Here is a 14,138-nt window from a genome sequence, read left to right as displayed (position 1 = left end):
TGTAGCGAGCAGGAGTACTGTGCAGTTCTTTAACACTAAATAACCAAGATAAATTCAAGTAAATATATAACGCTATAAATGGTTCTTATTTGAGCGGTACTGTTATTCAGCTCACCATTTTTACTCCCCTATTCAAATCACAAAGCAGACAGCCTCCTTGTTAGGTCTCGCCTGACCCAGCGCATGCACTGGTCTGGCGAGACTTATTGAAAGGGCTCCAAAAAGTGCTACCAGGCCAGCCTAGAGCTACAGTGCATGTGCGCGGGTGCGCTTTACCGCGCTTTACCGCGATTACTTTCATTTTCACGGCCGCTTTGCATAGCCAATAGGTCTCGCTTTTGGGACCTTATAAGTATTTAGTTATGCAACTGTTGCATAGCTAAACACTTATAAGGTCCCAAAGGCGAGGCCTATTGGCTATGCCAATGCTTGTTTTTTATATTATCCACCTACACAGAGTGAGACATGGAGAAGCCTGACGTGAGGGCGTACCTGAGCGTTACCCCAGACTCTGACTCTAGCAGAGTCAGATAATTGAACACTGTAATGTGTAGGCTTTATTGCTAGAAATATCAAATATTCAGATGGTGTGCTTCTGTAGGTGTTGATGCAAATTTTTCAAATCTTTGGAAGGCGTATTTGTGATGGGTCTAACAGTCATAGTGTCAGATAGTTGGAAGGTGTGTTTGTATAGACTTTGATGCCTGTAGTGTTAGACATTTGGATAGGGCTTTTGTTAGTAATAACAGATATTTGCAAAGTGTGTTTGTTTAGGATCTGACGCTAAAACGGACAGATACATGCACGCCGTTTGCGTGTTGGCTTCGAGACTCTAAGGGCCTGTTTACGAGTTGCTCATAATATTCCGACCCATGTGTTTACACATGGGTCGGAATTACGAGTTTGAAGATATTTAACGCATCTGATATTTATCGGATGCATTAAATAACGTAACCTTCATTAAATTTCGACAAACAGGGGAAACATATGGTATTTACTGGATCATGTGGCACGAATAGTGTCAGACATACGAATGGTGTGTTTGTGTACGTACTGTTGCATTATGTTTATTGGCCCTGTCTCTTGTTATATCAGATATCAATATGATTTGTTTTTATAAGCTCCATTGGTAGCTCTGTCAGATATTTGCATGGCATCTTTGTGTAGGCTCTGTCAGTTGTAGCGTGAGCTATTAGAATGTTGAGTTTGTGTAGGCTTAGCCAGGTATAGCGGCAAATACTTTGATGCTGTGGTTGTTCTGTTAGGATTGTCACAGTCAGCTTTGTATTCTGTCTTCATGTCACTCTCCTTTCTATTCTCCCCAACCTGTATGTTACATGTTTTCTTGCTTCTCCCCAGTGATACTCTTGTGTGGAGACCCTGAGAATCTCAGAAATATCTTGGAAGTAAGCAAAGTTTCTTCAGAAATTGTCATCATTCTGATTGATATTTTTAAGTAAGTACTCAATTTGTTTTTCCTGCATTCTTATTTCTTTTATAATTAACAAAGGTTTCCTCTGCTGAAATATTATCTGCTTATGTGCAGGTTCTCTATTCATTAATTGGCGGCCGACACAATTAATTACATTTGAAAACTTCATCCTTAAATGATAACCTCTTGCTCTTATTACACTAACTCCAACAATGGATACAAGACATCTTCTGGATGTGAAACCTTCAGAAACAGAGGGCCATATTTATCAAAAAGTCTCGCAGCGCAGCAAGCCACCTTGCAGTGTTGCACTACGTGACACAGAAAGGGCAGGGCTGTGCCGTATTTAACATAATACTACGCATTCCTGTCTTTTCCCAGTGCTAGTGCAGAACGTGCTGCCGAGCGCAAAGGCAGGTGCAAGGATGCCTGCAGTGTTATCAGGATTGTTTTCGTGCAGGAAGGGACACCTTCCTGCACAAAACCAATCCCCTGAGGTATTTTCCTCTTTCTGTGTGTGTTGCAGATAACAAAAATACTTAAATGGTACACACAAATTCGAATATTGTGTTATGGTCGGACTTTGCAGAAAGTGTAAGACTTGTGTTCGCTTTAATATTTAACAGTACAGTAATTAATTTAGCACACTGACTTCTCTGGGTTTGCAGTGTTACAATTATTCACATGAGGAGCACCATAACAGAGATCTTTGTGTGGCTTCTCTGTCCACCTGGAAGCAGTTTATATATTTTTATTTGCGGTTTTGTAAAGCTCTCGTAACCAGTATACAGGAGCCTCACAGTGCTTTGCAGTATGAGACATATAAGAGGAAAATAATGCAAAAGCAGGACTCTGGTGGTGGGAACCAGTAAACCACCTTTAAAGATGAAGGAAGCCCACTTCATCTACTGATTCAGGAAGACAATCAGATTTTCGATAAACTGCCATTGACCTCCATGCATACAAAGGGCTTTAAAAGTCAATGGTTTTTTTTGCAGAATGCCAGTGGCAGTATTTCAGGGCCGGCTTGCTAGCATTTAATTTTGTTAGGCCAAACAACAAGTGAGCTGCAAAGTGGGTTGCATAGTTTTGAGAGAGGTACATTGGAGAGGCCAGTGAATGCGCTGTTAAAGAAATTGGTTGAAGGTATTACATTTTTTGGGAGCAATGAATCAATGGTAGAATTCCTTTTAAGCAACCGTAGATGGTGGGAAAACGTACACTGTAAACCACTCTTGTGTGTGGAATGGACAATAACTTGCTATCAAATAGCGCTCTCGCAGGCTATTCCAGCAGCCTATCGCAACCAATCCCATAAAAAGGTCTTGTAAGTCTAGAGTGGGGGCATAGCCATCATCCACTCTAATCAAATCACCTGGCTAACTATCGCTCTTCTAGAACTGGCCCCAACAGATTTCTTGATGTCTTCACTTAATCTCAACAATTCCTCATTTTCTGGGCTGCTCATTTACCCTCCACTAGGACCCTTGGAAAACGTTATTGCCAGAGCGACCTCTTTCGCCCCTAATATGCCAACTTTAACACGTTAATATACACATTAAAAATTCGTAACTCAAGTCTTTTTTAGAGACTTTGTTTATGTCATTAGACAAGAGCAGATAATTCATCCTCCTACTCAACGTGGGCCCTGTGCTGGTGCATATCATTACCAATTTAACATCCTTAACATGTTACTCTCCCTCTCCTTTTCACTGGTTGGATCATTCCACCATTCTTTTTTTTAAAGTAAGGTTAGATTCCTTCAGGAACCCGCTCCCACAACCCAGTCGACTCTACGGTGCTTGGTTTAAAGTGGATTTGAACTTTCCAGATGCACTTAATAAGACTGAGATCTTTAATGACAACGAGGAGTGATGACTGGCATTCAACCATTACATGGAACATTGCAGGTCTTGGCCATAAATTGACAGACCACGAATGCAACAAGTTTATCACTTACTTTGATCTTATTTTCCTTAAAGAAACTTGGGAAACAGGCCCATTTATATAAACAGTTACTACTCATTCTACTCTCCGGCTATTGCATCAAATTCGGGCCGAGCCAGGAGCGGCATCCTGACACTTATAAAAAACACTCTAAGATTTGAAGTACTATCTTCCCACAACGACTCTCAATATTATAACATGGTGGATCTTAAAGGCCCAGACGGTAGCACTGTACTTGTTATAAATTATTTTAACAATCATTCTGGGGGTGGGATGTATAAGATTGTGGATGTACTTGAATGAAAATTGAATACCTTACTTGACAACCACAAGAATGTCCCTAGTGTTTTATGGGTGGATGATTTTAATGTGCATATCTGTTATCTTTCATCAAACATGACATGTGGTTTAGCGGATGAGATCGGAGACGGTTCTTCCCATTTTTCAGACAATTACTATGGCTACACACTAATAGATTCATTATCACCAGGGATCTAGAGATCATGAATCCTTTTTCTGAGATCACAGTTCAGCTCCAAAGAAACCTTGGCTCTACCTCCAATGCTTCTATCATTGATTTTTTAATAGTGTCAGCATCTTTAAAAGGTACCTTTAGAGATATTAAAACACATTTCTTGTGGTTCAGTGATCATGCCAACATATCATGCCAATGGTTCTAAGAAGGGATTGCTGCCAAACAGACTATACAAGTAACCCCCACTAAAGCGAGGACAAATGGGATCCTCTTGAAGTGCGTGAAAATTAATAAAGAAGAGTTGATCCTCAGAGTTGTAGCAATTAAGCAAAACAAAATTATGACATGCCTTAATATACATAGTGAGCCTGCTGGAGTGGTAGCAGGTTTTGAGATGATCACAAAAACTGGCATAGTGCAAATAAAAAGGCAGAGGGTTGGTTCGACAAACACTGCACAAAATCATTAGCAATTCTTCACCAAGGCCTGACAAAGGACCCAAGAGATGCAGTAGATGTTAAGTTCGCTCAACACCAATATAAACTAGCAAGAAAGAACAGACTAAATATATTAAGGGAAGAATCGCGGGAACAATCATATCACGCCTCTGTCTCAAAGAACTCTAGGGATTTTTGGGCAGTAGTTAATGCGCCATTCCTTAAGCCATCAACAGATCCCAATCTGGACAGTTGTGTGGATGGGGGATCCTGGGTGGTTAATTTTACAAAAATATTCGAAGGAAAGACACAAGGAATTCTATTACCCCCAAAAATACAACATTTATCACCATCACTCTACTTGCCTTTAACTTAACTAAGAGTAAAGACGCCCTTTCCCAGTGTGCTAGTAAGAAGGTTCCGGGACTGGATGGAACCACGATTGATCTCTTTATTGAAAACCCTGATCTATGGGGCCCATTTCTCACTGGCCATGATCCCCAATGGTGAATAACAGAGGGCTGATGCTTGAAAAAAGTAACAGCGCTTATAGTTTCTTTTACAAAAAAAACTAGGATCAAAACAGATTGATATTGTAAAATAAATCATACCAGGAAAAATCCTCTTCGGTAGCCTCTTATGGAGCCGTAGTATGGGGTCATGCTTATTCAGTGGCCATACAAACGACGGAAGATGCCTTCTGGAAAAAAATGGTTGGTCTCTCTCATAGTTAAAATTTTAACTGCCACCTTGAACTGGATGTCCTCTACATATCTGATCGGATAGGAATAGTGCCAATCTTCTTGTGGCATTCTATATGGTGAAGGGAATCCGTTAACTCGACAAAGCAGTTCATCATTGAATTCTTTACTTTAGAACACGTACAGCGGATCCCGTGGAACATGTATATAAAAAAGATTTTATTTGCTCTGGGATTGGGAACCTTATATGTAACACCAAGTAATTGCTCGAGTATATCGAAAAAAAATATAAAAACTTGTTTCCTATCCCTCATGGGTAAAAATAGGCTCAAAACCAATAGTAGCAAATATACAGTTCAAGCACATCTTGATGGCCCGCAGTTTACAGTGGGACAATCAACATATCTGTCGATGGTGAAAAATCCACGTGACAGATTCATTTTAACACAGTTTCGATTGAATCTCATCCCCTGTATGCTGGGCTACCCATCAAAGACTTTTTCTCCCCAAGCTCTATCTTGTTGAGCCTGCGACGGTATCTCCCCGCAATCTGATTACCACATATACTTCTTTAATAAATTTTATATTGATCACCAGAATTTCTTTTCACTTCCAATCATGAGCAAGTATAAATTTAAACAATGTTGACTGGGTTTGTTTTTCCTAAGAATGTTGCCTGATCATTTGGTCTGTTACTGTGTGGTTATGTTTTTATGCCTTTCTCTAAAGACTAGGAAAATGCACACTTGATCAAAATGAATTACTATGATTGTTTTATCGTTTCGTTTTAACATATTTTCTAAAGACTAGGAACTTGCAGACCTGTTTATAATGAATTATTTCCTTTTCTCTTTTCTCTTTTAGGGCCTCATGTAGGTAGCCAAATACCGGTCGGTAACGGCCGATTTTCGGTAAATATGCCGTTACCGACCGGTATTCAGACAAGTGAGATGTAGGAGTCCAAAAACCACTTTTCGGTAAATATGAGGCGGTAAATACCGATTCATATATTCCGAATTCTAAAATACCGATTCAAATTTACCGAATACAAAATTAACGAATCGGTAAACATGAAGTGGTAAATATGAAGTGGTAAAATTTTAAAATGACATGTAGGAGCACTCGGTAATTAAGAAATCCTGTAAATTCGTTAAATAAGAGTCGGTAATTAACACGGATGAAAAGCAGGTGGTAACCATCAACAATGGATAAATGCAAACCCAAAATGCTACAGCGTGGACAACATGGCCGCTATGTACGTCATTGCAAGGCGCCTACGTCTACAGGCAGCAGGACTGAGGGTGTGGCGACGGGAGGAACAAATCTACAGACAGCGCATCACACTATTCCAGCTGACTGATGCAGAGATACATGAGAGGTACAGGCTAGACCCCGAAACCATCATGGACTTAATCAGGGACCTACACCCACGCCTGGACCAGCCAATAAGAAGGGCGCACGCCATACCCCCACATGTGCAGGTGCTCTGCAGCCTACATCTGCTGGCATCCGGCAGTTATCAGGTGGTGATAGCTGCGGTGGGTGGGGTATCCCAGAGTTGCCTGTCACGTTTCTTCAGGAAGTTTCTGGATGCCATGATGCAGAGAATGCACCACTACATCAGCTTCCCCAACACACAGGCTGCACTGCAGAAAACAAAAACAGACTTTTATCACATGGCACAGTTCCCCCATGTCATCGGCTGTATTGATGGTACACACATCCCAATCTGTCCACCAGCTGATACAGAGCACATCTACAGGAACAGGAAGTCCACCCACTCCATCAATGTGCAGGTGATCTGTGATGCAGGGAACATCATCACAGATATTGTTGCAAAGTTTCCTGGGAGCACCCACGACTCTTACATCTTCCAGAATAGTGGGATATACACACGACTGAGTGCCGGAGAATTTGGAGAGGGATACCTGCTAGGTAAGTAACAGTGACGCCCCTTGAAACCTGCAAATCATAGTGTCATGAGGCATGTTACTGATGGTTCCCTTTCACTCATCCAGGCGACAGTGCATATGCATGCCGGTCATTCATCCTCACTCCCTACCTACACCCAGCAACCCAGAGTGAGAGACGATACAACGTGGCACACAAAACAACACGCAATGTGGTGGAGCGCACGTTTGGACTACTGAAGAGCAGGTTCCGCTGCCTGCACAAGAGCGGAGGCGCACGCCAGTACAAACCCATCACCTGCTGCAAGATTATTGCCACTTGTGCAATGCTGCACAACCTTGCCACGAAAAAAGGGACAGATGTGGAACTAACATATCATGAGGACAACGAGGATGAGTCAGGCCAGCCAGAGGGCAACGCAGCTAGAGTGCCAACTGCAATCGATGGGAGAGAGAGACGGGCAGAGATCACAGCCAACTATTTCTGAGTAAGTAAGGGGACACAGCGAGTTGTGAGAAGTCATGACGTAGTTTTAATGTGGCACCACGCCATGAACACATGAACAGGCCAATCTGGCAATATACCATCTATACAAGTAGTATGTCCAGGGTTACGTCACCCAATGGGAAGTGGCAAAGCAGGGCAACATCAATGTTTGCGCATACGCGCTGCAGTGGTGGGTTGCACGGCCTGTGCATCCTCACTAGAGCCAACCCCAAGCCGCCTGCTGCTCCTGCGTGCTTCTGGGACGGGGGGTGTGATGCTGCTGCTGGTGTCGATGCTCTCCGCAGCATCCCCTGCAGCAGTTGTCGACGCCTGACTAGGCAATAGCACCCCTAGTGCACTTGTCACCTGCACCATCCCCCGAGACAGGTCGCTGCAGCACTGTGTGAGGCCCTCCTGCATCGTCACAGAGCGCCGGCACAGTAGAGAAGTCGCAGTTGCCAGACGGTTGAGTGCCCTGCTGGTGGTGTCCCTTCTCTGGCGTTCCCGGCGCCGTGCTTCGATGTCAGCATCTAGTTTGCTGCACAACTGCTGGATAGACTGGGACATGTCCCGAATGCCCGCAGCCATGCCGCTAATGTTAGTGTCCATGTTGACTAATGTTGTCGTCATCACCCGCATGTGCCTCTGGACTGACATGACTGCCTTTGATTGCAGGCGCTGTTGCTTTAACATTTGGCCCTCGAGCCCCAAGAAGACACCATGGCCGTCAGTGGGTGCTGGTGGACTCTGGACACGCGACCTGCGGCGCCCTCTTGCTTCCGTCTGTGCTGCCTGTGAGGTGTGGGGCACAGTGGCATGGCTCCCTTCCTGGGGCCCGGTGCGGTCTTCTGGTCCCATGCTGTCGTCTGACGAGGTGTCTAAGGCTCGTAGCCTGGCTGCTGGACGCCTCCTCATTCTCACGCCTGCAAGCGGGGATGTGGCTGGTGATTCGAACATGAGTGGCGATGCTGGCTCTGGTGGTGGTGATGCTGGCTCTGGGTGAGGTGATGCTGGCTCTGTGTGCGGCGAGGCTGGCTGTGTAGGTGGTGCGGCTGCCAGTGGGCCTGCTCCCTGGTCTGAACATGTGCTGGCTTGCGGCGATATATGTGGCCGGTGTGCCGTCTCTCCTGCAGCATGCCCTGTCCTGCATGGTGTCACATCTGTGGACAGAAATACAACATTGGCTCAGTGTCCCCGAAGGGCTGCATTGCATGCGTCACAATAAATCATTTCACATTCCAATATGTCCCCTGTCTCCTTGTGCCTCGAGTGCGTGACATGCCTTGTTGCCCTGTAACATTTACGTCATGGTTAGTGTTGCCCTGACTACATCTCCCGGAATGCATTGCCTGTCTGCACTGACACGTGTGGACTGCAGTGTGATTCTCGATTCACAATTGGGGGATGTGGGATAGGGGTTGGGGGGGCTACATTGCTGTGCTTTCGTCTTACCTTGGTGTGTTGCGGCTCTGGCAGAGCTGTCGGCATCCCCAAGTCCCACGACGCTCTCTTGCTCGATTGTGGCCGCCACCAGCTCCTCCAGTTCGGTGAGGGCAGGTGCCCTGTTGGTTCCACCTCCGGTCTGGCTGGCCTCCTTCTGGATGTCGCCCATCTTCCTCTTGGTTACAATCCGGAGGTCATACCAGTGCTTTTTGAGTACCTCAATGTCCCTGTGGGTCACTCCCACAGCATTGACCTGCGCCTGGATGGCCAGCCATATGTTGCGCTTTTCCACCTCAGGCACTTGCAGGGATTGCCTTCCGAACAGCTTGTGGTGCTGCTTCACCACCTCCTCCACCAGCACCTGGAGTTCCTTGGGGCTAAATTTCAGCTTCCTCCTCCTTTCCCCTCCGTCTTTCTGTGTTCTCTGGCTGGACATGCTGTTCGTTTACCCGCTCGCACATGCAACGGCTCCTTGCCTCTCCTCTGCACTCCAAGCCTCTCCAGGGTCGGCTGATTATGTACACCTGCCTGGGTGTGGCCACTTCGGCTAATTTTGTACACCTGCCTGGGTGTGGCCTGTTCCTTGTTGGGTGGGCTGTCGTTGCACTTGATTAGCTGTTTCGTCAAGTCATGTGATTTTCTTTACCGAATCCGTACATGCCGATTCGGTATTTTCCGATTCGGTATATACCACCTCGGTATTTTCCGAGTCGGTATATACCACCTCGGTATTTTCCGAGTCGGTATATACCACCTCGGTATTTTCCGATTCGGTATATACCACCTCGGTATTTACCGATTCGGTCATTTCCGATTCTTAATTACCGAATGTTACCGATTCGGTAACTGTTACCGAATTTTTACCTACATGTAACTTACCGATTCTTATTTACCGATTCGGTACGGCTCGGTATTTTAGAACCGGTAAAATTTATTTACCTACATGAGGCCCTTAATGTTGATTTTATTCTTTAAAAAAACTGTTCCTATTGATCTAATACCTTGTAAATGTGGATTCGATTTTGTTATTTGAACTTTTAGGATTGGTATGCAAACTGATAGAATAAAGTTGATGATGATGATGACTCTCATTCAGTGATGCAAATCATCAATTTACATAGATGGATAGGTGAGGCACTCGATCAGATAGTCTCCTTTTTCTGTCCGTGTAAGCAGCACCATTGAGCCTCCACCCTTTGGCATTCAGAGGCTCTCCCCCTCAGGAAGAAAAGAAATACAAGGCACTCAAGCGGATGTGGTGACACAACTATCTCCTGCAGGAAAAAATGGATTTTAAACTAGTGCTAAAAAAAACCCCAAACAGTTTTGCTTAACCCACGACTCCCATTTGCCCATTAGAATAGACACTTCTAATAATGGGGCAGGAGGAGTTTTTGATATTGTGAGCAAATCTTTTCGCTCTGAGGCCTGAATTGAGAAAAACCTACCACCCCTGGGCTGGTGCAACGAGCTTGCAGACGTTTTCCACAATAAAATAAAGATTGACGGCAGATCTTTGGTACCCTCATCCCCTGATTCTGGGTAGGTACTGATGGCAACCAAACTTAGTCCCCCTTTAGGAGAGTACCCCTTGATTACATTGGAGGACACTGTTTTCACTTCATAGGCTTGTAGATCTGGCTCTCCAAAAGACCTGTGCCCTCCTTAAATTATGACTCTAATAGGCACGCTATTGGGCCACCTCTCAGACACCTCTGCAAACTCTCCCCAACTATAGCTATAGTACCACCAGCATGGAAGCATGCTCCAGACAAGCTAGTACAGACCTATTTAACCTAAAAAGTTACCATCTTATCTCCTTACTACAGCTACCTGCCAAAACTGTAGACAGCCACAGCCGCTGAGGGTAAGAGTGGTGGGGCCAGGTGAGGGGGGATTTCGATCGATGACCACAAGGGGAAATTAATTATTTATTTACTTTTCCCTCATGGTCTTCTCTCGAAATCCCCCCTCAACTGGCCCCACCGCCCCACCTCTCTTACCTGCAGCGGCCGCGGCTGACTGTAGAAACAACGAACCAAGCACCATTTCGTAGAATTTATTGAAACCAATAATATTCTTCGATTCCACTCAGTTGGGCCTCAGACCCTCCTTCTGTACACAAACTGTCCTTCTGGCAGTCATGGAATATCTCAGAGCCCTTTTGGATCATGGTATGTTAGCAACTTTTAGACCTGTTGACTGCCTTCGACAAAGTCTTGTAGCATATGTCACTGCAAAGTTTCGAAGACATTGGTGACTGAAACCTAGCCTTGAATTAACCGGCCTACTTTCTGGCACAGAGGTTTCCAGTCGGTCTGTCTTCCCCACTTCCATGCCCAAGACTTTCAATGAGGGAATCCATTCTGGTCAAGTCCTTTGGATTTCAAATCATTTCTTCTGTGGATCATACGCAGCTGATTATATCCGTTGTAGATAATTGAACCATCACATGCACTACCTTTTAATCTTGTCTATCAGAGGTAGCCAAATCGATGAACAGAAATTATTTAAAATGCAATTGTGCAAAATTGAGATCTTACAGTTTAGGAAAAGCATGCCCGTCCAATGAATGGTGGCCAACTGAATTGAGCCTGCCCCTTCTGACAGCACCAGAATCCTAGCATTTGGTTATACTCCAATCTCTCATGGATGGGCCAAATTGACTTTACGGCTAAATCCTGTTTTGTCATCTTAAGAGTGCTGAAAAATGTCTTCCTCTTCACTCTGATTTTTCCAGGAAGTCCATTGCTCATGCATTAGCGACTTCAGGATTAGACTATGGAAAATCTCTATATTTGGGTTTATGAACTACAGAATACAATGCTTGCAAAGAATCCAAAATATAGTGTCTCACCTTGCTCTGAATGTACCACTATGTCATTCGATATTGAACCACTTGAAAAATCTACATTGGGGTCCAGTCAGGAAAATATGCTTTTTTTTAATGCAGGCTGTATGGTCTTTCACATCTTAAACAAAATCGGACCTGAATATACAAGATTGCCTGACTATTTCTATATTCTCTCCAGAGCTCTGAGATCCGCCAGCTCCTATCTGCTACGCATTCCCAGAACCAGACGTGAGCGAGTGGGAGGACACTCATTTAATTTCCTCACTGTTGGAATCTGGAAATTCCTGTCCTCTGTTTTATGCCACCTCAAAAAGAAGTCAGTTGTCAGAAAACCTGGCTATTTCAGGATAAGTACTTCATCTCTCACTCTTCCTCTGGTGGTCAAGCCCCCAGTGACAAGAGGCCCTGTTTGGGTGGTAGCTTGTCTTATACATTTTATATCTTACATTAACTCTTAAGTTGTATGCCTGATTCACAAGATATGAGGGATTTGAGGCAGTGTGCCCAGTATGTTAGGCCAAGGTAACAGGAAGGTGGCAGAACTGACAACCAGGAGCAGGATTTTAGTTTTTGTACCGTTCAGATAGAGCCAATAACCCTCATTCAGTTGTTGTCCTGGGAAATGCCCTGCACAAGTTTCCATACTGCTTCGATGCCTATGTGAAAAATGCTGCCTGTGGACCCTGTATGGCTATAAAGTTTCATTTGCGCTCCTCTTCACCTTGACACAAAGGGCCAGATTTACGACTCTGTGACGCAACGTATTGCAGCACCCAAAGTTACTGTGCTTCGCTATGTGACGGGGGGGAATAGGAAAGTGCCAAATCTACTGCGATATGGCACTTTTCTCTTTCTAGCACCGGCGCACATTCGGGCGGCTGAGCGCCACCCATACACATTTGCAACATACTGTACAGTGCAGCAGACATGCAAAGTCGGAAAAGAGAGGAAAAAGAAAAATATTTCTCCGTTTAACGGCTGCTTCAAAGTGGCGTTATATTTTTTATGCAAAACCTTGTCTGCTATTGCTAGTAAATAGGGTTTCGCATCAAAAAGCATGAATGGCAGCACGGAAATGTCCATGTACCACGTATGTAATCCCCCTTTGACGCAGAGTAACACAAAGCAGCGTCGTAGACAAAATTAATCTAATAAAAAACATTTTGCGCACATGACGCAAACCCAGCGCAAAATGTTTGTACATTTTGCCCAAGATCTCATTGTTCCTGTGTGCACCTGAAAGCTTACAATGTATGGCATTGTAGCCTTCATAACTAACAAACTAAAGAAAGCTGATTCATGCACATATGTAGTGAACAGTACAGAGGCTAGAGGGTAAATCATGGGCAAAACGCAGGTCCTTGCAGACTCTGCAGCACTGGGGCCCCCATTCAGCCTAAGATCTATGAATATCTGTGAGGTACGGGAGTCTCAGAAGCTCTTCGTCATATTATTTGCTACGCCACTGCAGTTGATGAGGGTTAAAGAGAAAGGGGCTCATTTATGAGGAAGTCACGCAGAGCAGTGTTGTAAGTCATTATGCTGCGCTGCACTGCGTGACAGGGAGAGGGCAGAAATGCATTGTATTTATGGCAATACAGCATATTCCTGTCCATTCCCCTGTGCTGACGCCCTTTTGATTGCCTAGCAATATACAATGAAGTGTGGAACATTTTGTAGCAGGAAGCTGCTGACAGATTATGCAAAATTGACAGGGCAAATTTAGAAAGGGCTCTGGCAGTAGTAGATAATGGTATGACTACTCTATTTACCAGAATGTACTCTCTGGGTAACATAGTGACATGTCTTCTTTTCAACATGGGCAATCTCAGATTAGAGCTATAATGTTACTGAGTTGAAGAGTGCAGACACTTCGAGCTGTTTGTGTTCTATGGCCTTAATGCCTGTAGCTTATTTTTGACATATAATCTTACCAAAGAACCAACAGTCATGGCAAAGAAAGACACAACCTATACCATGTTACACATAGAGAAGCCGGAAAATTACCATTCACTGTTGCTGAAACACCTTCTGCGGATTGGATAATCCACAAATCTATTTCTCTGCCCACTTCAACATTTCACTTCCAATACTGCTTACAACACAGTCAAGTGGGCAGATATGAAGTGCTAGGAGAGGGCTATTTACATAAGTCATGGATTTTACTTTTTAAGTCTTATTGTCGGAATAGGGAGACTGAGGATTTTCTTAGTGGAACTGACTACGAGAGTACTTTGGGACATTCCATAGTTTGCAGGGAAGTTTTGCTTCATGGCGCATGTAATCCAGCTAAGGCAAACTTGTCATGCTTCTTGAAAGGTTCCCTGGCTGCTGTGATCCGCCCGGCTTTAAGATTACTCTCAAATGGAAGTTACTTGATGCTGAATGATCTAGGCTGCTGTGGGATAAGACCAGGAGTTGCCTATCTGGTAGCGGTCTCTGCGGTTGTGAG

General features: G+C 44.4%; 1 protein-coding gene across 2 annotated transcripts in view; it reads left to right on the top strand.

The window, feature by feature from the left end:
* Nucleotides 1-14,138, top strand: part of GUCY2C (guanylate cyclase 2C) — a 489,600-nt gene that overhangs the window by 119,196 nt on the left and 356,266 nt on the right. For both annotated transcript variants that reach the window (XM_085601431.1, XM_085601430.1), the window contains exon 6: nt 1,360-1,456. In XM_085601431.1, coding sequence (XP_085457557.1) covers nt 1,360-1,456 — 97 coding nt within the window. The remainder of the gene's footprint in view (nt 1-1,359; nt 1,457-14,138) is intronic.

Source organism: Triturus cristatus, chromosome 4_2 (genome assembly GCF_964204655.1).
Source record: "Triturus cristatus chromosome 4_2, aTriCri1.1, whole genome shotgun sequence".
In the NCBI taxonomy this organism is placed as follows: domain Eukaryota; kingdom Metazoa; phylum Chordata; class Amphibia; order Caudata; family Salamandridae; genus Triturus; species Triturus cristatus.
Note: the sequence above shows the minus strand (reverse complement) of the source record. Positions and strands in the feature narration are given on the sequence as shown.